The 23,213-nt window shown below is 41.5% G+C and overlaps 1 protein-coding gene across 3 annotated transcripts in view; it reads left to right on the top strand.

The window, feature by feature from the left end:
* The window catches only part of anks6 (ankyrin repeat and sterile alpha motif domain containing 6), a 47,498-nt gene extending 30,573 nt beyond the window's left edge, over window positions 1–16,925 (top strand). Inside the window, exons 12-16 of one of the 3 annotated variants that reach the window (XR_013495484.1) lie at window positions 3,008–3,075; window positions 4,005–4,048; window positions 8,265–8,381; window positions 14,244–14,340; window positions 15,776–16,924. Coding sequence is in view for 1 of the 3 variants with exons in the window: in XM_078197878.1 (XP_078054004.1) it covers window positions 3,008–3,075; window positions 8,265–8,381; window positions 14,244–14,340; window positions 15,776–15,831 (338 nt within the window). In the remaining 2 variants the exon portion in view is untranslated. Of the gene's footprint in view, window positions 1–3,007; window positions 3,076–4,004; window positions 4,049–8,264; window positions 8,382–14,243; window positions 14,341–15,775 lie in introns of all 3 variants that reach the window. The other 2 variants (XR_013495485.1, XM_078197878.1) reach the window with 2 other exon arrangements.
* The last annotated feature ends 6,288 nt before the right edge of the window (window positions 16,926–23,213 follow it).

Raw genomic sequence — 23,213 nt, 5'->3', positions numbered from 1 at the left:
CTGTTGACAGTTCATAGAATCATAGAAACCCTACAGTGCAGAAGGAGGCCATTTGGCCCATCGAGTCTGCACCAGGCCCTACCCCCACATATTTTACCCGCTAATCCCTCTAACCTACGCATCCCAGGACACTAAGGGGCAATTTTTTTTTTTTAACCTGGCCAATCAACCTAACCTAAGTTATGAAAAGGTAAAGAACTAATTTAATACCCATGATAATGAAAGTGCTGTAACAGCATTTTTGTAGCTACCAATCTGTTCACTCACACCCTCATCACAACCTTTGTCCTTATCCCATAAATACCATTGCTGACTCTGCCTAGTTAATCCTCCTGTAATGGACCCTTTTCCTGCTTCCTTAGTCCAAGAGACACAAAGTTAAACATTTATGTTTGACAACTGAAGTTTTAAACTTTAAAACTTTAAATTTTAACTGGTTTAGCCATTCATGACTTAACCTTGCTGGACCTGACAAAGCACCATATTGACCTGATTTCCTCTGCCAGAACTGATTACTATTCTAGGTTTATCTTGGAATGTAAAGATGACTCCCATTTATATAAGGAAGTAGCAGTTGGAGTAGGCCATTTGGCATTTCGAGCTTATGTTGTGAACTAACAAGATCATAGTTGACTCTGATCTTAACTCCACTTTACTGTCTGTCCCTTGTAACCCTTGACTTATAGATCAAAAATCTGTCTAGCTCAACCTTGAAAATGGTCAATGATCCAATCTCCATTGCTCTGTGGAGTAAGGAATTCCAAAGATTCTTGAGAGAAGAAATCCCTAATTTGTCTTGAATAGATGACACCTTATTTTGAAATTGTGCTTCCTCCTTGTTTTTGATCATCTCACCAGGTGAACCATTCTCTCAGTGTCTACACTGTCAAGCTTCCTCAGAATCTTCCATGTTTCAATAAGAATATATCTCATTTTTTCTAAACTCCAATAAGTATAGGCTTGATGTTTTCTCATAAAACAGCCCCTTCATCTCAGGAATCATACTAATAAACCTTCTCTGAACTGCTTCCAATTAAATATATCTATCAAGTAAGGAGACCAAAACTATACATAGTAGCCTAGATGTATTATCACTAATGCTCTGTGTAGTCATAACAAGGATTCTCTACTTCTATATCCATCCCCCTTGCAATAAATAAGGCCAGCATTTGTCTTCCTAGCTACTTTGTGATTTGTGTACAAGGATGCCCAGTTATCTCTGTACCACATCATTCAGCAGTCTCTCTCCTATTTTAAATATTTTTCTGCTTTTCTATTTTTCCCACATTACATTCCATCTGCTTATTTTTTTGCCCATTCATTTGACCTGCCTATTTCCGTTTGTAGACTCTTGGTGTCCTCCTCTCTATTTGCTTTCCAGCCTTCCTTTGTATTGTCAGCAAATTTAGTTACAATGCACTTTGTCCTTCATCCAAGTAATTAATATAGATTGTATATTGTTGAGGCCCCAGCACTGATTCTTGTGGCACTCCATTGGTTACAGTTTGCCAAACTGAAAATTACCCATTTATCCCAACTCTATTTCATGGTGGTTAGCCAATTCTGACTATGCCAATAATAGTGCCCACAAGACCATGATCTCTTAGCTTGTGCAGTAAGTTTTTATGTGGAACCTTATCAAATGTGTTTTGGAAATCCAAATACACTACATCTACTTGTTCTCCTTTATTCCCCCTACTTGTTACATCCTCAACGCTAATAATTTAGTCAAGTACAATTTCCCTTTTACAAAACCAAGTTTACTCTGCTTCATTGTATTGTGATTTCTTAACTAATACTACCTGCACCTCCTGATTCCCCATTGCCTGTTCACCATCTACAAAGCACTAGGCTGAATACTGTCCCATTGCCTGGATGGATGAGGCTCCAACAACACTAGAAGATTGACATCATCCAGAACAAAGCAGCCTGCCTAACTGGCACCCAGTCCACCAATTTAAACATTTACTCTCTCCACTATTTACATACAGTAGCAGCAGTGTGCACTCTATACAAAAGGTACTGCAGTAATTTGCCGAGGCTCCTTCAACAACAATACCTTCCAAACTCATGACATCTACCATTGATAAGGACAAAGATAGTAGATGCATGTGAGCACCGCCACCATAAAATTCCCCTCCAAGCCATAATCTATTCTGACGTGGATCTAAATTGCCTTTCCTTCACTGTTGCTGATTCACAATCCTGGAACTCCTGAACATCACTCTGGATGCACCTACATCACATATTCTTCAGTGATTCAAGAAGACAGCTCACCACCACCACTTCAAGAGGAATTGGGGATGAACAACAAATGCTGGCCTTTCAGATGCCCACATTTCATGGAAGAAAAAAAATCCCAGCATTTCTCCACCTCTAAGTTGTGCTTTGCTGGTTCCTAAAAGTTTTCTCCAACTTCCAGCCTCTTGCCAACCTTTGCAGCCTTTCAAATTCAAACTATTCTCAACTTCCTTAGGCGGCCATGAGTGATGCATTCTTTCTGTATAGTTTTTCTTCAATAGAATATAGTTTTGTTGAGCATTGTGAAATATCTCCAGAAATGTCTGCCTCTGCTTATCTACCATCTTTCTTTTAACCTAGTTCCCAATCCACTGTACCAACTCTATCTTCCTACCTTTAATTGTCCTTATTTGAATGTAAGCTGCTAGTTTCAGACCCAAATTTCTCAGCCGCAAACTGAGTGTTATGATCTCTAATTTGAATTCTACATCTGCTGGTCTGTAAAGGTAATGGTCCATCAAACAGCCAGAGTGCATTAAAGTCTCCTTGCCACATCCTAAGAAGTACAATATCAGGAAGATGTTAAGTATGGGTCTTTGAGGGCTGGAAGCTGTATGAGGAAGGTCACATCTTATTTGTGACTTGTCCTTTATCCATAGCCTCCTCCTTGGATTGTAAGGTTCTTGACTGAATTCCAACGTGATGCAAATAACTATGATTTAAAGTAAAATCAGCTAATATCACATGTTCAATTCTTTCTCTCCAGATGAATTATCCAGTATTCTAAAAAGGTTGTCACTGGAAAAATATCAACCTATATTTGAAGAACAAGAGGTAATACCAGTATTCTTTAGAAATGACATTATGGAGAATTTTTCTTGTTTTACTTGAACCTTCCATCTTGCAAGAAGGAAATAAAAGATGGGATGTATACACCTGCCCCCATGACACAAAATATTTTATTTTGTGAGGTCAACTTTGACACTGGCTGTATTCTTTTCCAAAGTGTATGATGTAGAAGCTTGCCCTTCTACTCTAATTCTCTCCTGCCTATAATTTCAGCTGCTATTTCTTAAAATGTTTTCCTTATCGAACTTGGTAAATAACTTTTTTTAAAAAAGAGTGATTCTCAACTTTATCTTTACATGAGTATACTGGGATCAGTGTGGAAAAGATTGAAGAAAAGCCAAAGGACATTATGGTCACATTGCTTACAATTTATAATCAGTTTTCTTTATATTACCTTACCTTTGTGGTAGATTTGATTTCTACATTTTATTTTAACTTCAAGCTTTCCTCAACTCTATCATCATTGCCAAAAATTCTTGGCTTTTTTTCTTCCTTGTATTTACTTGGGTCACAGACCACTCCCTAACTCAGATGCAGCAGGAATACGGCCAGCACTCAAATCGTCTGCCAATGCTGGTCTTGGGCTTGTCAGTAATCTGGTCTACTTGTTCTTTAACCACATTTTTCCTTACTTCTAAAACCTGTTTTCTCAATTTTTCAATGGATTTTTAGTGAATAGAGCAAACTATTCTTTGTGTCTCACAGTTCTGCTTCCAATTGTTTAATAGTATTTTGCTTTCTTTCAGTTTCTATTACTCTTAATTTGCCCTCTAGAGGGAGTCTTTTTAAAAACTATTCTGATTGTGATTCTGTCAGTGCTGACTCTTGCAGTAGTGTTTTTGTTCATTACTGTGTATAGTCCAATGGAGTATAACATCCCACTTCTACATGTTCTCTCTCTTGTCTTTCTGCAGTCTTCCACTTTAATTCTCTCTCTAGCTGTGAAAATAACTTGATGGTGAGTATTCATCCTTATACAGAATGTCTATCCAGTCTGTTCTTGATTGTTTCTCATAGTACTTGTTGCAGAATTGATTATGAAGAACCAGCTTTTTTCGTGAGCAATCTAAAATTGAAAGCAGAGACACAATTAACGATGAGTTAAAATGTCAGGTGTAACTTCACCTAATTTGATATTCAAAACTATAATTGAGGCCGGTTACAAAGTTGACTGCAGTAAATTAACTTGTCACGGGGTGCTATTCTGTTGCTGCAATAAATTAGATGGAAATCCATTCTACATCTAATGTAATCATTGAGAACTTTGGAAATGATTAATTGTTCAACTTTCTCGAGCTAATGCCCTTCGCTGTGTTGCAAATAAATAGAGCAAATAGTATGCATATTGCACTTCAAACCAGTGCAGCAACTGGTTTCCTGCTGCAACCTGATCCGCTCACTGCACTCTGAATTGACAACCAGGAAACATTGTAATATAAAACATCAGCTATTTTTTCTGATTTTTAAAATTTATTTAGAGGTGTATTGTTGCTGTGGTTATATTTGAAGATGTTTGTTTTGTGTATGCTGTTGGTCAAATGACAGATTTCCAGTGGTTTGTATTTTTATGGTGAATGACCTTGTAGTGCAGTTCCTTTGGAATTACCTTCTGTATGTTATAACGTGTATTACTACTTCAAAAGAGCCTTATTCTATCTCTTACATTCCTCTTGCAATGCCTGAAGTGAATTGTCAAGGAAAAAGTCACTTAAAAATATAGTTCTGTGACTTCTTGTTCTCATGACCATCCCAATTATATACAGTATCACGTAAGCGATCTCTCCTACCTGGACTACTATTAATTGTTCCAAGTGTGTATTTGATGCTTGTGCCCAAATTGGAGCTTCAAGCAAAAAAAAGGAGCCTTGTTATACCTGTTGTCTTTTTTCAGTATTTTACTGAATTTCCATAGGATATGTTCCTCAAATCCTTGAATTATTTAATACCATCATCTGTGTCAGTTTTAGCGAATGTTGAGTTTGCAAGCACTTGCTGTAGTTGATGTCTGAGCAGTACCACTCTGGTATGGCTGCTAAAGAAAGCATGGCCTATAATATTTATCTGTTATGTTCTTTGAAGCTTTTTGGCAGATATTGCTGAAATGTTGTCACTCTGCCTTGGTTAACTACAAACACTCTCAAAACTGTATCATTATTGGATCAGCATCCATCACCATCTGCAGTGCAGACAGATATTAGTTTTACCAAAGTCAACAAGAAACATAGAATCATAGAAAATGCATGACACAGACGCAGGCCATTCAGCCCTTTGCATCTGCTATCTGATCTGATTCAGCTTGATTCCACTTTCAAGCACTTGGCCTGTAGCCCTGGAGATAACTGCACTTCAAGTGCATATCCAAGTATTTCCTTAAATGTAATGACTCTACCTCCATTGTAGTGAGTTTCAGACCCCCAATATCTGCTAAGTGAAAAGTTCCCTTGCACTTTTCTCTAATCCTGTGAAATATATTTTTCCCTAGTTATTAATGCCTCTGTTCATCAGATAATTTCTCCCCATACACTTTATCTAGGTCCATCATAATTTCATACACCTCAATGAAATCTCCCCACAGTCTCTTTTTGCACCAAAGAAGACAGCCTGTTAACTGTTCGTTCCGTACATAAAATTCTATGTTCTTGGCAGCAACATGGTAACTCTCCTCTGCACCTCTCTAATGCTCAACCTATTGTGGAAGAAATTTGTGCAATAGTTACTCGACCACTCTCTCAGTAAAACTTCTTGAATATATCCCACATTTTACTAACCTACGATTGATACGCAGCTTCATTATCTATGTTCCTGTGACTCCATCTAATTCTGTAGGGGTTTATTATGAGAACATAATCCGGGTTTCCGGTTTGAGGGCGTTCCATCTCTGGTCATGAGAACTGGGCGGCATGGTAGCACAGTGGTTAGCACTGCTGCTTCACAGCTCCAGGGTCCTGGGTTCGATTCCCGGCTCGGGTCACTGTCTGTGTGGAGTTTGCACATTCTCCTCGTGTCTGCGTGGGTTTCCTCCGGGTGCTCCGGTTTCCTCCCACAGTCCAAAGATGTGCGGGTTAGGTTGATTGGCCAGGTTAAAAAATTGTCCCTGAGATGTGTAGTTAGAGGGATTAGCGGGTAAATATGTGGGGGTAGGGCCTGGGTGGGATTGTGGTCGGTGCAGACTCGATGGGCCGAATGGCCTCCTTCTGCACTGTAGGGTTTCTATGTATCAAATTGGGTCCATAATTTTGTCTTTCAGAAATGAATGTATCCTCTCTTTGAACTTTATGATATGTGCAATTTGAAACACTTGTCATGGAAATACTGCACTTTTGGTGTTCTTGTTTCAATGTGTAGTTTGAGAGCTGCAGCTACTAATTGTCAATTTTATCATCCAATCCCAGCCTTGGGATTTGTTGCCAAAGACTGTAACCCATTTTGAACCAAGAAATTGAAATTCTTGCCTTTTCTCTCTCTCTCTCTCTCTCTCTCTCTCTCTCTCTCTCTCTCTTCCTCCTCTCCCCCCCCCCCCCCCCCCCCCCCACACACACACACACACAACCTTTGAAATAAATATAAGCTAAATTGGGGTTTAGTTTATATGTATTCCTGTACAGCTCTAGCATATTATGTGGATTGATGCTGTCTCTGGATGAAAACTGTGAAGGGCCATTCAGGTAGAGTACTTCCAGTCTGGCTACCTGCAATTGTAACATTTTATTTGAAGTAGAATTTTAAAAATAACATTTGTGGACAATTTAGTTAGCTCTGCATTGACACAGTATGGTACTGAACTAGTTACCAGCTTTCTTCTCCAATGTATCCTGTGCTGCAAGCAACCCATGACCCCTTCCAACCTGGCTTGACCCAAATTTCAATGGCCTGAACCAGCCACCCCGAAATCCAGAATTATCTGAAATCTGGCATGGTCTCGGGGTGTTGGATTTGAGGTAGTTACTGTGCAATGGCAATTTCCTGTATATCCCTAAAAGAAATGCATACTGATATCCCCACTCCAGGGATTGAGTATCTAACTAAGGCTGACACTTCAGGGCAGTACTGGATGCTTCATGTAGTATGTGGAGTCTTTTGTACTCATTGGAATTTAGAAGAATGAGAGGCAATCTCATAGAAACATATAAAATCCTGATGGGACTGGACAGGCTCGATGCGGGAAGAATGTTCCTGATGATGGGGACGTCCAGAACTAGGGGTCACAGTCTAAGAATAAGGGGCAAGCCATTCAGGACTGAGATGAGGAAGAATCTCTTCACTCGGAGCTGTAAAGCTGTGGAATTCTCTACCACAGAGAGCTGTTGGGGCCAGTTCATTAGATATGTTCAAGAGGGAGCTGGATGTGGCCCTTGTGGCTAACGGGATCAAAGGGTAGGGGGGGGAGTGGGATACAGAGTGCACGATCAGCCATGATCACATTGAATGGTGGTGCAGGCTCGAAGGGCTGAATGTCCTACTCTTGCTTTTCTATGTTTCTGTGATGTGTTAAATTGAGACCCTATTTTTCCCATTGTGTGGATATAAATGATGATATGGCCGTTTTAAAGAAAAGCACGGTCAATGTTTATCCCATCAATTAACATTGCTAAAAGCAGATATTTTCACCAGTTAGCTCCGTGCTATTTATGGGACATACTGTGGTCAAATTGACTGTTCTATTTGCCGATATAACAAGTGTGACTGCAAGTAATCTATCGGTTGTGAAATGCTTTGGGATTTTTGTTCGAAGTTTAAAAATCATAATAAATACGTCAATAAATGGGAGCTCCTGTCTTTTTTATGAATCTGTTTGGATCTGCAGCTAGTTTTTATTTCCTTGCCAGGCTACTCCTTCCTCTGTGGTTTGATTTCACACTCGGAAAAGAGAGAAACCTTGTTTTCATTCTTTCAACATCATGATTTATTTCCTCTCCACCCATTTCCTTGAAACCAATGAAATGTAAATTGTATACTTTCAACTGATGCCTTGTTTCAAAAATGAATTGACTTAAGAGCAGAGCATGCATTTTTAATGCTGCTTAATAGCAGTGCTTTTCAAATTGGGATCTCTGTACCAAAAGATTTTAAACAAAGATTGTGTTCATTTCCCGGCAGAATTCATGTATGGACGATGCTCAGTATACGTCTGCTATTCAAGTGTCCAAAAATATAAACTTGCTCTTGCATTGCAGGTTGATATGGAAGCATTCCTGACACTAACTGATGGAGATTTGAAGGAGTTGGGTGTAAAGACAGATGGCTCGAGGCAACAGATCTTGGCTGCAATCTCAGAATTAAATGCTGGAAAGGTATGGATAGAAATAACTACAAGACACGGTGGAAAAAATTTGATTAGTTTAAATTTGTTTCTTGTATATTAATTCAATGGCATGAACACCAACTGTTATTTCTTGTGGTTCAGACTGTGTGTGTGTATAATGCAAATTCATGTTTTGTGACTAGATCCCATTAATGTAATAACTATTAGTCATATACACTCAAAAACTAGTTTCCTGCATACAAGCTTTATGATCAGGTTTGGTTTCTGTAAGTGATACACTTTCTACTATGTTGAACTCTAACCACAAGGAAGCTACTTCTCATTCACCTATATTCCTGTATACCCATAGTGCATGTCCAAAGGTCTTGCATATATTCTTTAGAAAATCTTCCCCTTTGGGGTCATTCATAATCTCACAATGCTGAGAATGTATATTGAAGTAAAGTTCTTTCTCTCCAAACCTGCAGACCTTCAGATAATGCATCTTGATGGTTAACTGCTGATCAGTTTTAAGCTGATGTGTTCTGCCTCACTGTACAAAGGAACAAGGAATGCCCTGGACCTTCCCAGATCATTAAAATTGCGGGCTGAATTAATATTGGCTGATCTATTCCCCCTAACCTAGCCTCTGACATTCTTGACAATTTGCATTTACTTTATATAGTGCCCTTAATGTGTATGGTGGCACAGTAGTTAGCACTGCTGCCTCACAGTGCCCAGCGACCCAACCTTGGGTAACTGTCTATGTGGAGTTTGCACATTCTCCCCGTGTCTGTCGGTTTCCTCCGGTTGCTCCTGTTTCCTCCCACAGTCCAATAATATGTGACTTGGGTTGATTGGACATGATAAATAGCCCCTTAGTGTCAGGGGGATTAACAGGGGAAATATGTAGGGTTTGAGTGGGACTATTGTCGGTGTAGGTTTGATGGGCTGAATGGTCTCCTGCACTGTAGAGATTCTGTGATATCTATGATAAACAGCTCAAGATGCTTCATAGAAGTATTATAAAGCAAATGCATCAGAGAGCTGCATATTTGGGTAGATGGCCAAATAGTTTTTTTAAGTTTAAGTTAACTTATTGGTATTGGATCTGAAAGAGAAACCATTATAGGTGAAACTTTGCCTATGATTAGATGCATAAGAATTCAATCAGACAAATGCCCTCCTACCCAGAGGCATTGGAGGCTTGATGGTGGAGTCAACAATGTCAAAGGCTGCAGTCAGGTCAAGAAAGACTTAGGAGGGTTAACGCATACCTATCTGTCAATGACTTCAGATGTAATTGAGTGTGATGAGACACTTGGCAAAGCAAATTCTAACACCTAGGTATGTATTGAAACTACTCCCCTTCACAGAACTTAAAGGGTTTATTTTTATTTTACAGTAACTGCTTTCTAATAATTCCAGAAGATAAAGTTAAAATTTTATAACCATCAGAGGGTGGGACCTGTACAAGAGAGACGGGTTACACCTGAACTACAAGGGGACCAATATACTTGCAGGGAGGTTTGCTAGTGTTATTGGGGAGGGTTTAAACTAGATTTGCAGGGGGATGGGAACCAGAGTGCCAGAGCAGATAGTGCAGCGGAGGTGAAAATAAATGATAATAGTTCATGCAAAATCACAAATCGAAGGGTTGTGTGTGGTGGTAATAATCTTGAGGTGTGTCTATTTCAATGCCAGGAGTATTGTGGGGAAGGCAGACGAGCTGAGGGTGTGGATTGACGCATGGAATTATGACATTGTAGCCATTAGTGAAACTTGGCTACAGGAGGGGCAGGACTGGCAGCTCAATGTTCCAGGGTTCCGATGTTTCAGACGTGATAGAGGCAGAGGGATGAAGGGTGAAGGGGGGGGGGGGGGGGTGGTTGGCATTGCTAGTCAGGGAAAATGTTACAGCAATGCTAGGCAGGACAGATTAGAGGGCTTGTCTACTGAGGCCATATAGGTGGAGCTGAGAAACAGGAACGGTATGACCACATTAATGGAGTTGTATTATAGACCACCCAATAGTCAGCGAGAATTGGAGGAGCAAATCTGCAGAGAGATAGCAGACAACTGTGGGGAAATATAAAGTTGTGATAGTAGGGGATTTTAATTTTCCACATATAGATTGGGACTCCCATACTGTTAAAGGTCTAGACGGGTTAGAGTTTGTAAAATGTGTTCAGGAAAATTTTCTAAATCAATTTTCTAAATGCGAAGTGATGCATTTTGGAAGAAATAATGTAGGGAGGAGTTATACAATAAATGGCAGAGTCATCAGGAGTATAGAAACACAGAGGGACCTAGGTGTGCAAGTCCACAAATCCTTGAAGGTGGCAACACAGGTGGAGAAGGTGGTGAAGAAGGCATATGGTATGCTTGCCTTTATAGGACGGGGTATAGAGTATAAAAGCTGGAGTCTGATGATGCAGCTGTATAGAACGCTGGTTAGGCCACATTTGGAGTACTGCGTCCAGTTCTGGTCGCCGCACTACCAGAAGGACATGGAGGCGTTAGAGAGAGAGTGCAGAGAAGGTTTACCAGGATGTTGCCTGGTATGGAGGATCTTAGCTATGAGGAGAGATTGGGTAAACTGGGCTTGTTCTCCCTGGAAAGATGGAGAATGAGGGGAGATCTAATAGAGGTGTACAAGATTATGAAGGGGATAGATAGGGTGAACGGTGGGAAGCTTTTTCCCAGATCAGAAGTGACGTTCACGAGGGGTCACGGGCTCAAGGTGAGGGGGGCGAAGTATAACTCAGATATTAGAGGGACGTTTTTTACAGAGGGTGGTGGGGGCCTGGAATGCGCTGCCAAGTAGGGTGGTGGAGGCAGGCACGCTGACATCGTTTAAGACTTACCTGTATAGTCACATGAGCAGCCTGGGAATGGAGGGATACAAACGATTGGTCTAGTTGGACCAAGGAGCAGCACAGGCTTGGAGGGCCAAAGGGCCTGTTTCCTGTGCTGTACTGTTCTTTGTTAATATATAGAGGTACCAACTAGAGAGGATGCAATATTAGATCTCCTATTAGGAAACTAGTTAGGACAAGTGACGGAAGTGTGTGTAGGGGAACACTTTGGTTCCAGTGATCATAACGCCATTATTTTCAACTTGATCATGGATAAAGATAGATTTGGTCCTCGGGTTGAGGTTCTAAACTGGAAAAAGGCCAAATTTGAAGAAATGAGAAAGGATCTAAAAAGCGTGGATTGGGACAGGCTGTTCTCTGGCAAGGATGTGATTGGTAAGTAGGAGGCCTTCAAAGGAGAAATTTTGAGAGTGCACAGTTTGTATGTTCCTGTCAGGATTAAAAGCAAAGTGAATAAGAATAAGGAACCTTGGTTCTCGAGGGATATTGGAACTCTGATAAAGAAGAAGAGAGAGATGTATGACATGTATAGGCAACAGGGAGCAAATAAGATGCTCGAGTATAAAAAGTGCAAGAAACTATCTAAGAAAGCAATCAGGAGGGCTAAAAGAAGACATGAGGTTGCTTTGGCGGTGAAGGATAATCCTAAGAGCTTCTACAGGTATATTAAGAGCAAAAGGATAGTAAGGGATAAAATTGGTCCTCTTGAAGATCAGAGTGGTCGGCTATGTATGGGACCAAAAGAAATGGGGGAGATATTAAATGGGTTTTTTGCATCCGTATTTACTAAGGAAACTGGCATGGAGTCTATGGAAATAAGACAAACAAGTAGGGAGACCATGGAACCTATAGAGATTAAAGGGGAGGAGGTGCTTGCTGTCTTGAGGCAAATCAGAGTAGATAAGTGCCCAGGACCGGACAGGGTATTCCCGCAGACCTTGAAGGAGACTAGTGTTGAAATTGCAGGGGCTCTGGCAGATATATTTAAAATGTTGGTATCCACGGGTGAGGTGCTGGATGATTGGAGGATAGCTCATGTTGTTCCGTTGTTTAAAAAAGGCACAAAAAGTAATGTGGGAAATTATAGGCCGGTAAGTTTGACGTCAGTAGTAGGTAAATTATTGGAAGGAGTACTAAGAGATAGGATCTACAAATATTTGGATAGACAGGGACTCATTAGGGAGGGTCAACATGGCTTTGTAGGTCATGTTTAACCAATCTATTAGAGTTTTTTGAGGAGGTTACCAGGAAAGTGGATGAAAGGAAGGCAGTGGGTGTTGTCTACATGGACTTCAGTAAGGCCTTTGACAAGGTCCCGCATGGGAGGTTAGTTGGGAAGGTTCAGTCGCTAGGTATACGTGGAGAGATAGTAAATTGGATTAGACATTGGCTCAATGGAAGAAGCCAGAGAGTGGTAGTGGAGGATTGCTTCTCTGAGTGGAGGCCTGTGACTAGTGTGCCACAGGGATCAGTGCTGGGTCCATTGTTGTTTGTCATCTGTATCAATGATCTGGACGATAATGTGGTAAATTGGATCAGCAAGTTTACTGATGATACAAAGATTGGAGGTGTAATGGACAGTGAGGAAGGTTTTCAAAGCTTGCAGAGGGATTTGGACCAGCTAGAAAAATGGGCTGAAAAATGGCAGATGGAGTTTAATGCAGACAAGTGTGAGGTATTGCACTTTGGAAGGACAAACCAAGGTTGAACATACAAGGTAAATGGTAGGACACTGAAGAGTGCAGTAGAACAGAGGGATCTAGGAATACAGATACATAATTCCCTAAAAGTGGCATCACAGGTAGATAGGGTCGTAAAGAGTGCTTTTGGTACATTGGCCTTTATAAATCAAAGTATTGAGTATAAGAGTTGGAATGTTATGGTGAGGTTGTATAAGACATTGGTGAGACCGAATTTAGCATATTGTGTGCAGTTTTGGTCACCTAATTACAGGAAGGATATTAATAAGGTTGAAAGAGTACAGAGAAGGTTTACAAGGATGTTGCCGGGACTTGAGAAACTGAGTTACAGAGAAAGGTTGAATAGGTTAGGACTTTATTCCCTGGAGCGTAGAAGAATGAGGGGAGATTTGATAGAGGTGTATAAAATTATGATGGATATAGATAGAGTGAATGCAAGCAGGCTTTTTCCACTGAGGCTAGGGGAGAAAAAAACTAGAGGACATGGGTTAAGGGTGAAGGGGGAAGGTTTAAAGGGAATATTAGGGGGGGCTTCTTCACACACAGTGGTGGGAGTGTGGAATGAGCTGCCAGATGAGGTGGTGAATGCGGGCTCACTTTTAACATTTAAGAAAAACTTGGACAGGTTCATGGATGAGAGGGGTGTGGAGGGATATGGTCCAGGTGCAGGTCAGTGGGACTAGGCACAAAAATGGTTCGGCACAGCCAAGAAGGGCCAAAAGGCCTGTTTCTGTGCTGTAATGTTCTATGGTTCTCGAGGCATTTTTAAATAAATGATGATTTTTTTTTTTTTTAAATCATTTTGTTCTTTACAATGTGCTATCTGGCTCAGAAACATGGGTACCCCTTTTGCCAGTACACTTTTTATGCTTTCTTTTGGGATGAGTACCCAAACTACTTTAAACAAATTTTGTTCAGGGTTCCAGCCCTTTTTCCCCACTGAGGTGCATGATGCTGCAAGCAAGTTGAGAATTGACAAGAATTCACTTGATGAAGGAGTGAATGCCAGTGTGCAGCTCTAGGCCTCATCTAAATTTGTAATCTGATCATCTGCATTTGCTGAATTGGAATGTGATCTTCAATTTGAGCTACCTTTTGACTGACTATAGGTTCATGTGTTTGTAGGCTCTGATTAAAGACTTGGTAATTACCAAGAGACCAAGTAACTTGAATCCATAACACCTGGATGCGTGGAATTCCGACAGCATCACCAACTGCACCATTTGTCCAGTTTCTTCCCCTAAGCCTCCTGCTCATGTAGGCCTTTATTCCTTGTCTGACAAACCGTGTGTATTACTATATTGCAAATATAAATATTGTTTTTAAATACAGGGGCGAGAGAGGCAGATTCTACAGGAAACTATTCATAACTTTCATTCTTCTTTTGGAAGCAGTGCGAGTAATACCCATCAACAGAATTTTCTGCAATGTAAGTTTTTTCTGACTAGAGCAGTTGATGAATAAACTACACGTGATTACTTTAATTCATAGGAGTTTGCATATTTGGAATAGTGTGCGTACAATTGGAGTAACTATGGAAAGTTAAGAACTCTAAAGCCTATAGTTTTCAAAATGTGCTGTCCAATCTTTGAGTGAAAATCCTGCCTGTAATGCTGATAGCTGCCTTATTCTTATTAACCTGAAAGTTGATGGCATTTCTAGCTGGACATCGTTAGATTAGATGTTGAGTGTTGCTACATGCACACTGATGCCTGCTGTTTTAATTGAACCACCTTCATCTTGGAAGAAAGACTGTTCATGGTTTGTGGAAGTTTTGTATGACATTGCTTCCATAGCTTCCTCAACATTGAACGGATATTGTGGACAGTTGATTTAACCATTTAATTGTCAAATGTACCTGGGCCAAAATGGTTTACTACTCCAGAATCATCCCTGAATGTGAAGAAACTGTCAGCTTCTTTTCTCTACAGCACCTATCTTCGGTGGCACTCTAGCTCTGCTGCCTCACAGTGCCAGGAACCCAAGTTTGATTCCCTGCTTGGGTCACTGTCTGTGTGGAGTCTGCACATTCTCCCTGTATCTGTGTGGGTCTCCTCCGGGTGCTCCGGTTTCCTCCCACAGTCTGAAACATGTGCTGGCTAGGTACATTGGCCATGCTAAATTCTCCCTCCGTGTACCCGAATAGGCGTCGGAGTGTGGCGACTAGAGGATTTTCACAGTAACCTCATTGCAGTGTTAATGTTAAGCCTATTTGTGACACAAATAAATAAACTTTTTAAACTCCACCCTCAGCAAGTGCAAAAGCTCATGGACCTCTTTCTCATTAAGATTGAGACCATTTTATCCACCCATTCTGTCATTTCCTCCTTTCCCTGTGGATCTACTTCTACCACTTTTCCTGGCAATGTAATCGAGCACACCATAACTAGAACAAGGATACTGGGTCGGCCATTTAGAACTAAGATGAGACACTTAACTCTGAAGGTAGTGAACCTGAGGAATTCTCTGCTACAGAAAGCAGAGAATGTCAAGTCACTGAATATATTGAGGAGCTAGATTTCTAGACTACATGAAAGGTTATGGGGAGAGTGTGGTGTTAAGATAAAGAATCAGCCATGATATTGAATGGTGGAGCAGGCTTGAAGGGCTGAATGGCCTTTTATTTTCTATATTTCTATCTCTGCTCATAGGATGCTATTAGATGGCTTCTATGGATGTTAACTTTTGATAGTCTAAAAAAGTTTCCCATAATCTATTCTGCTTTGCTTAATTTGGAAGTCTGACATACTAATATATACCTGCAGAACTGGATTCCTGGGTGAGATTTATTTTCAGCTGAAGTTTTAAGATGTCTTATTATTGGAAGCCATGTGAAATGTAATGTATCTATTTAATTTCCACAGCTCCTACTGCCTGGGTTAGTAAACCAGTTGTAACAACAGACAAGAGATTATCTTGAATTGGAAGGATGGTTGAAAGAGAATCTGTATTTTGGTGCATATTCACTACCGTGACTAAGGTTTCGGATGAGATGAGACTTAAATGGCTGCTTGCTCACTGAAGGAAAGGACTTGTGAAAATATCCAAGAAGCTGACTATCCAACAAAAGCTATGGTATCATGCCAAACTGAATGGGAGAATAGAGATCAAATGTCATTTTGCATTGATAGCACAAATAGTGAAGTTCTACCTTGTTTTGATTTATATTTGATAAAATTTGTGCTGTCTTAAAGTATGCAAGATGCCTTTCAAATATGCAACCAATAATTTTGCACAATTGTAGAGTATGAAGTGTGATTACCGTAACAGTAAACGCAGTCTATCGAAACCCGTGTTTAACTTATTTTCTTTAGTGTTCAACTCAGCAACTGATAACTTAATACCCTGATGTAATTGGGGATGCTACCAAGCCTGAGAGCTTCAGCTGTTGGCGATATTCTATGTGCAAGATTAATTTAGGTACAGTAAAGCTAAACTTTCCACTATTTAGCCAGTGAGAGTTAGTTATGGTATCTTTGAACTAATTAATAGGATAAGATTGGGGAAGGAAATCAGTTTCTAATCATGGTTGAAGCTGGTTGCACAAAGACTTAAACATTTAGCTAACCATGAATTTGAAACATTTCACTTGGGGAATTATATTACTGGAATAAACAAAATTACTGTATTTAGCAAGTTTCTCAACTGTACAGACCACAGTCCCAGGTTTAATTATCACCCTATGTTAATTGATTTTGTGAATAGCAGTAGAGTGTAATTGAACTTCAGTGGGAAAATACAGTCACCTAGAACTGATGGTTGTCCATCTTTTTGACATGCTAATAATGTGAAAATCATGAAAAAAAATTTGGCCCCTTGTAACAGTCAAACAAAATTGGGATTTGTTTGTATAATCCTATACTAAATTATCTTACTATTTGAATACATGAGCTCATCCATGACTTTACAACAACTATAAATAAAGCAACAAGAGTATGTATAATGTCACATGTAATTTGTTTATAAAAACAATATTTGTATGTTGAAAATAAACATTCTATTTAATAGCTTTTGAATCTGTTGTATTATGTAGAGTCTGAATGTTCACTAATTGCCTGATATTGCCCCCAGTAGTTTCTGACCCAACAGGCCGTAATGACTTCAGGATGAATGGTGGCAAATTTTATTTATTTATTCACATGTAATAACATAGTAAAGTATTGTTTCTTGTGCGCTATACAGACAAAACATACCATTCACAGAAGGAAACAAGAGAGTGCAGAATGTAGTGTTACAGTCATAGCTAGGGTATAGATAATTATCAACTTAACACAAGGTAGGTCCATTCAAAAGTCTGACAGCAGCAGGGAAGCTGCTGTTCTTGAGTTGGTTGGTACGTGACCTCAGACTTTTGTATCTTTTTTCCAAAGGAAGAAGGTGGAAGAGAGAATGTCTGGGATGTGGGGGGTCCTTAATTATGCTGGCTGCTTTGCCGAGGCAGCAGGAAGTGTAGACAGAGTCAATGGATGGGAGGCTGGTTCGCGTGATTGGGCTACATTTACGACCTTTTGTAGTTCCTTGCAGTCTTGGGCAGAGCAGGAGGCACACCAAGCTGTGATACAACCAGAAAGAATGCTTTCTATGGCGTATCTAAAAGTTGGTGAGTCATCGCTGACATGTCAAATTTCCTTAGTCTTCTGAGAGAGGCGTTGGTGGGCTTTCTTAACTATAGTGCCGGCAGGGGGGGACCAAGACAGCTTGTTGGTAATCTGGACACCTAAAATCTTGAAACTCTTGACCCTTTCTACTTTGCCCCCATTGATGTAGACAGGGACATGTTTTCCTTTACACTTCCTGAAGTCAATGACAATCTCCTTTTTGTTGACTTAAGGGAGAGATTATTGTTGTCGCACCAGTTCACCAGATTCTCTATCTCGTCATTGTTTGAGATCCGACCCACTACGGTGGTGCCGTCAGCAAACTTGAAAATCGAATTGGAGGGGAGAAACTGATAAGTATATAGGTTGCTGATAGCAGAAAATCAATCCCCAAAGACAAAAGTCGAGGAAGGAAGAGTTTGAGATAGACTGTAAAGGTAAAGCATAGATAGAAAATTTCCAGCATGATTAGCCAGATCAGTAAAAGGAAACCGATTTGGAACAAATTCAATGTATTCTGAAGACAGTACAGGAGAAGTAATATTTTTATCTTGCTGCAAAAGCAACTTTTAAGACCAAGATTGCCTTGGAGGAGGCAGTGACCAGAAGCTATAAAAGTCTTCCTGCTCGGAACAAAATGTTTTGCATTTTTGCTTTATTTGAAAGTCTGCCACACTAGAGCTAAATAACAAGACCTGCAGAACCAGATTCCTGGGTGAGATTTATTTCCAGCTGCAGAGTTTTGATTTGATTGTTTTATTCACATCACCATGCTGCACTTGATATTTTTGGTTTGTATCATTTACAGATGCTCTGGAAGAATACCTTTATCCCAATCATGGACTTTATATAAATTAATTAGACAACTGAGGAAATGGTTTTAAAAAGTGCTTGTTCAGGTCTTTTGATTCTAATTTGATCATCATTCCATCACGTCCACAAAGATTGGAACCAGCACTATGATTAAATTCCCAGTTTAAATAATGAAATTGGACAATATCAAGCTAAGTGGATGAACACATACTTGATATCCTAAAATATTTTTCCCTAGGAGTGTAATTTATTGAAGTGGGTTCTAGGTTGAGGGGATTGACCTATGAGCAAAGATTAAGAAGGCTGGACCTATAATTCCCTTAAATTAAAAACAAGGGGATTGACAGGGTAAATCCTGGAAGTTTTCTGACTCGGGGACCAAGAATATGTCTCAGCCTCAGAATAGGGTGGAGATGTTAAATTTCAAAGAGCTGTGAATCTTAATTCTCTCCCCTAGAGACTTGAATACTCATCTAACACTAAGGAATTAAATATGGGGATAGTGCAGGAAGCTGGAGTTGTGGATAATCCGTGATCTTGTTGCATAGCAGTGCAGGTTCAAGTGTTCAGAATTTTATCATCTCTTAGAATAGAAAAAATATGTTCAATACAGCAGCCATTGATGTTGGCCATAAGTTGGTCAAAAGCTTGTGGGCTCAAAGCCCATTCCAGTGAACATAGAACAGTACAGCACAGAACAGGCCCTTCGGCCCACGATGTTGTGCCGAGCTTTATCTGAAACCAAGATCAAGCTATCCCACTCCCTATCATCCTGGTGTGCTCCACGTGCCTATCCAATAACCGCTTAAATGTTCCTAAAGTGTCTGACTCCACTATCACTGCAGGCAGTCCATTCCACACCCCAACCACTCTCTGTGTAAAGAACCTACCTCTGATATCCTCCCTGTATCTCCCACCACGAACCCTATAGTTATGCCCCCTTGTAATAGCTCCATCCATCCAAGGAAATAGTCTTTGAACGTTCACTCTCTATCCCCTTCATCATTTTATAAACCTCTATTAAGTCTCCCCTCAGCCTCCTCCGCTCCAGAGAGAACAGCCCTAGCTCCCTCAACCTTTCCTCATAAGACCTACCCTCCAAACCAGGCAGCATCCTGGTAAATCTCCTCTGCACTCGTTCCAGCGCTTCCACATCCTTCTTATAGTGAGGTGACCAGAACTGCACACAATATTCCAAATGTGGTCTCACCAAGGTCCTGTACAGTTGCAGCATAACCCCACTGCTCTTAAACTCCAACCCTGTTAATAAAAGCTAACACACTATAGGCCTTCTTCACAGCTCTATCCACTTGGGTGGCAACCTTTAGAGATCTGTGGATATGGACCCCAAGATCTCTCTGTTCCTCCACAGTCTTCAGAACCCTACCTTTGACCCTGTAATCCACATTTAAATTAGTCCTACCAAAATGAATCACCTCACATTTATCAGGGTTAAACTCCATTTGCCATTTTTCAGCCCAGCTTTGCATCCTATCTATGTCTCTTTGCAGCCTACAACAGCCCTCCACCTCATCCACTACTCCACCAACCTTGGTGTCATCAGCAAATTTACTGATCCACCCTTCAGCCCCCTCCTCTAAGTCATTATTAAAAATCACAGAGCAGAGGACCAAGCACTGATGCCCGTGGCACTCTGCTAGCAACCTGCCTCCAATCCGAAAATTTTCCATCCACCAGCACCCTCTGTCTTCGATCAGCCACATTAAGAAGTCTCACAACACCAGGTTGAAGTCCAATAGGTTTATTTGGTAGCAAATACCATAAGCTTTCAGAGCACTGCTCTGAAAGCTTATGGTATTTGCTACCAAATAAACCTGTTGGACTTTAACCTGGTGTTGTGAGATTTCTTACTGTGTTCACCCCAGTCCAACGCTGGCATCTCCACATCATTTCGATCAGACAGCCAGTTACCTATCCAATCGGCCAACTTTCCCTCTATCCCACACCACCTCACTTTCATCATAAGCCGACCATGGAAGACCTTATCAAACGCCTTACTAAAATCCATGTATGTGACATCAACCTTCATCAACACAGTTAGTTACCTCCTCAAAAAATTCTATCAAATTTGTGAGGCACGACTTGCCCTTCACGAATCCGTGCTGACTATCCCGGATTAATCCACATCTTTCTAAATGGTCATAAATCCCATCCCTAAGGACCTTTTCCATCAATTTACCAACCACCAAAGTAAGACTAACCGGTCTATAATTACCAGGGTCATTTCTATTCCCTTTCTTAAACAGAGGAACAACATTCGCCACTCTCCAGTTCTCTGGCACCATCCCCGTGGACAGTGAGGACCCAAAGATCAAAGCCAAAGGCTCTGCAATCTCATCCCTTGCCTCCCAAAGAATCCTAGGATATATTTCATCAGGCCCAGGGGACTTATCGACCTTCAGTTTATTCAAAACTGCCAGGACATCCTCCCTCCGAACATCTATTTCCTCCAGCCTATTAGCCTGTAACACCTCTTCCTCAAAAACATGGCCCCTCTACTTGGTGAACACTGAACAAAGTATTCATTCATCACCTCGCCTATCTTTACTGACTCCATACACAAGTTCTCACTACTGTCCTTGACCGGCCCTAACCTCACCCTGGTCATTCTTTTATTCCTCACAAGAGTAAAAAGCCTTGGGGTTTTCCTTGATCCGACCCACCAAGGACTTCTCACGTCCCCTCCTAGCTCTCCTAAGCCCCTTTTTCAGCTCGTTCCTTGCTAACTTGTAACCCTCAATCGAGCCATCTGAACCTTGTTTCCTCATCCCTACATAAGCTTCCCTCTTCCTTTTCACAAGACATTCCACCTCTTTCGTGAACCATGGTTCCCTCACTCGGCCATTTCCTCCCTGCCTGACAGGGACATACCTATCAAGGACACCCAGTATTTGTTCCTTGAAAAAGTTCCACTTTTCATTAGTTCCTTTCCCTGACAGTTTCTGTTCCCAACTTATGCCCCCTAATTCTTGCCTAATCGCATCATAATTACCTCTCCCCCAATTGTAAACCTTGCCCTGCCGTACAGCCCTATCCCTCTCCATTGCAATAACAAAAGACACCGAATTGTGGTCACTATCTCCAAAGTGCTCTCCCACAACCAAATCTAACACTTGGCCCGGTTCATTTCCCAGTACCAAATCCAATGTGGCCTCACCTCTTGTCGGCCTATCCACATATTGTCAGGAAACCCTCCTGCACACACTGCACAAAAACTGCCCCATCCGAACTATTTGACCTACAAAGGTTCCAATCAATATTTGGAAAGTAAAGTCCCCCATGACAACTACCCTGTGACCCCCACACATATCCATAATCTGCTTAGCAATTTCTTCCTCCACATCTCTATTACTATTTGGGGGCCTATAGTAAACTCCTAACAACGTGACCGCTCCTTTCCTATTTCTTACCTCTGTGCAGATCCCCCTCGAAGTGCCTTTCCGCAGCCGTTAAACTATCCTTGATTAACAATGCCACTCCTCCACCTCTTTTACCAGCTTCCCTACACTTACTGAAACATCTATACCCCGGAACGTCCAACAACCATTCCTGTCCTTGTTCTACCCACGTCTCCGTAATGGCCACAACATCGTAGTCCCAAGTACCAATCCATGCCCCAAGTTCATCTACCTTGTTCCGGATACTCCTTGCATTGAAGTAGACACATTTCAACCCACCTTCCTGTCTACCGATACCCACCCTTGACCCTGATACCTTCCCCAATACCTCACCACCCATAACACTGACTTCTGGACTCCAACTCCTTTTCCCACTCCCCTGACAAATTAGTTTAAACCCCCCTGAAGAGCTGTATCAAATTTCCCTCCCAGGATATTGGTGCCCCTCTGGTTCAGGTGCACCCTGTCCTGTTTGTACAGGCCCCACCTTCCCCAGAATGTGTTCCAATTATCCACGTATCTGAAACCCTCCCTCCTACACCATTCCTGCAACCACATGTTTAACTGCACTCTCTCCCTGTTCCTCAACTCGCTATCATGTGGCACCGGCAATGTACCAGAGATGACCACATGTTTTGTCTTGGCTCTCAGCTTCCAGCCCAGCTTCCGAAATTCCTGTTTTAAATCCCCGTCCCTTCTCTTACCTATGTCGTTGGTACCAATGTGTACCACGGCTTGTGACTGTTTCCCCACCCCCTTAAGAATCCGGAAAACACGGTCTGAGACGTCACGAACCTTGGCATCCGGTAGGCAACATACCATCCTTGAGTCTCTTTTGCTGCCACAGAACCTCCTATCTATCCCTCTAACTAACGAGTCCCCAATAACTATTGCCCTCCCGCTCTGCCCCTTACCCTCCCGCTCTGCCCCTTACCCTCCCGAGCCACAGAGACGGACACAGGAGATCCTCTCACTGTGGCTCACCACTGGTAGGTCATCCCCCTCAACCGTATCCAAAGCGGACTACTTGTTGCTAAGGGGAACGACCACAGGGGATCCCTGCACGGACTGCTTCCTCCCAGCCCCTCTCACCGTCACCCATCTGTTTTCATTCCTCGGAGTAACTGTATCCCTAAAGCTTCTGTCTATGGCCACCTCTGCGTCCCTAATGATCCTAAGTTCATCCAACTCCAGCTCCAGTTCCCTAACACTGTTTTGGAGGAGCTGCAGATGGGTGCACTTCCCACAGATGTAATCAGCAGGGACACTGATGGAGTCCCTCACCTCAAACATAGTGCAAGAGGAACATAGCACTGCCTGCACACCCATCCCCTCTAGATGCCTTGCCAGTACCAGGTAGAAACAGCAAAAATGAATTAAACTCACCCCTGCTCGCCCTTTCTGCCTAAGCCCTGTGAGCCAAAGCCCTTATAGCTCACACTCTGCTTCCCGTCCGCTCCCGACGCTGCCCG

The sequence above is a fragment of the Mustelus asterias genome, chromosome 2, assembly GCF_964213995.1.
Source record: "Mustelus asterias chromosome 2, sMusAst1.hap1.1, whole genome shotgun sequence".
Taxonomy (NCBI): domain Eukaryota; kingdom Metazoa; phylum Chordata; class Chondrichthyes; order Carcharhiniformes; family Triakidae; genus Mustelus; species Mustelus asterias.
Note: the sequence above shows the minus strand (reverse complement) of the source record. Positions and strands in the feature narration are given on the sequence as shown.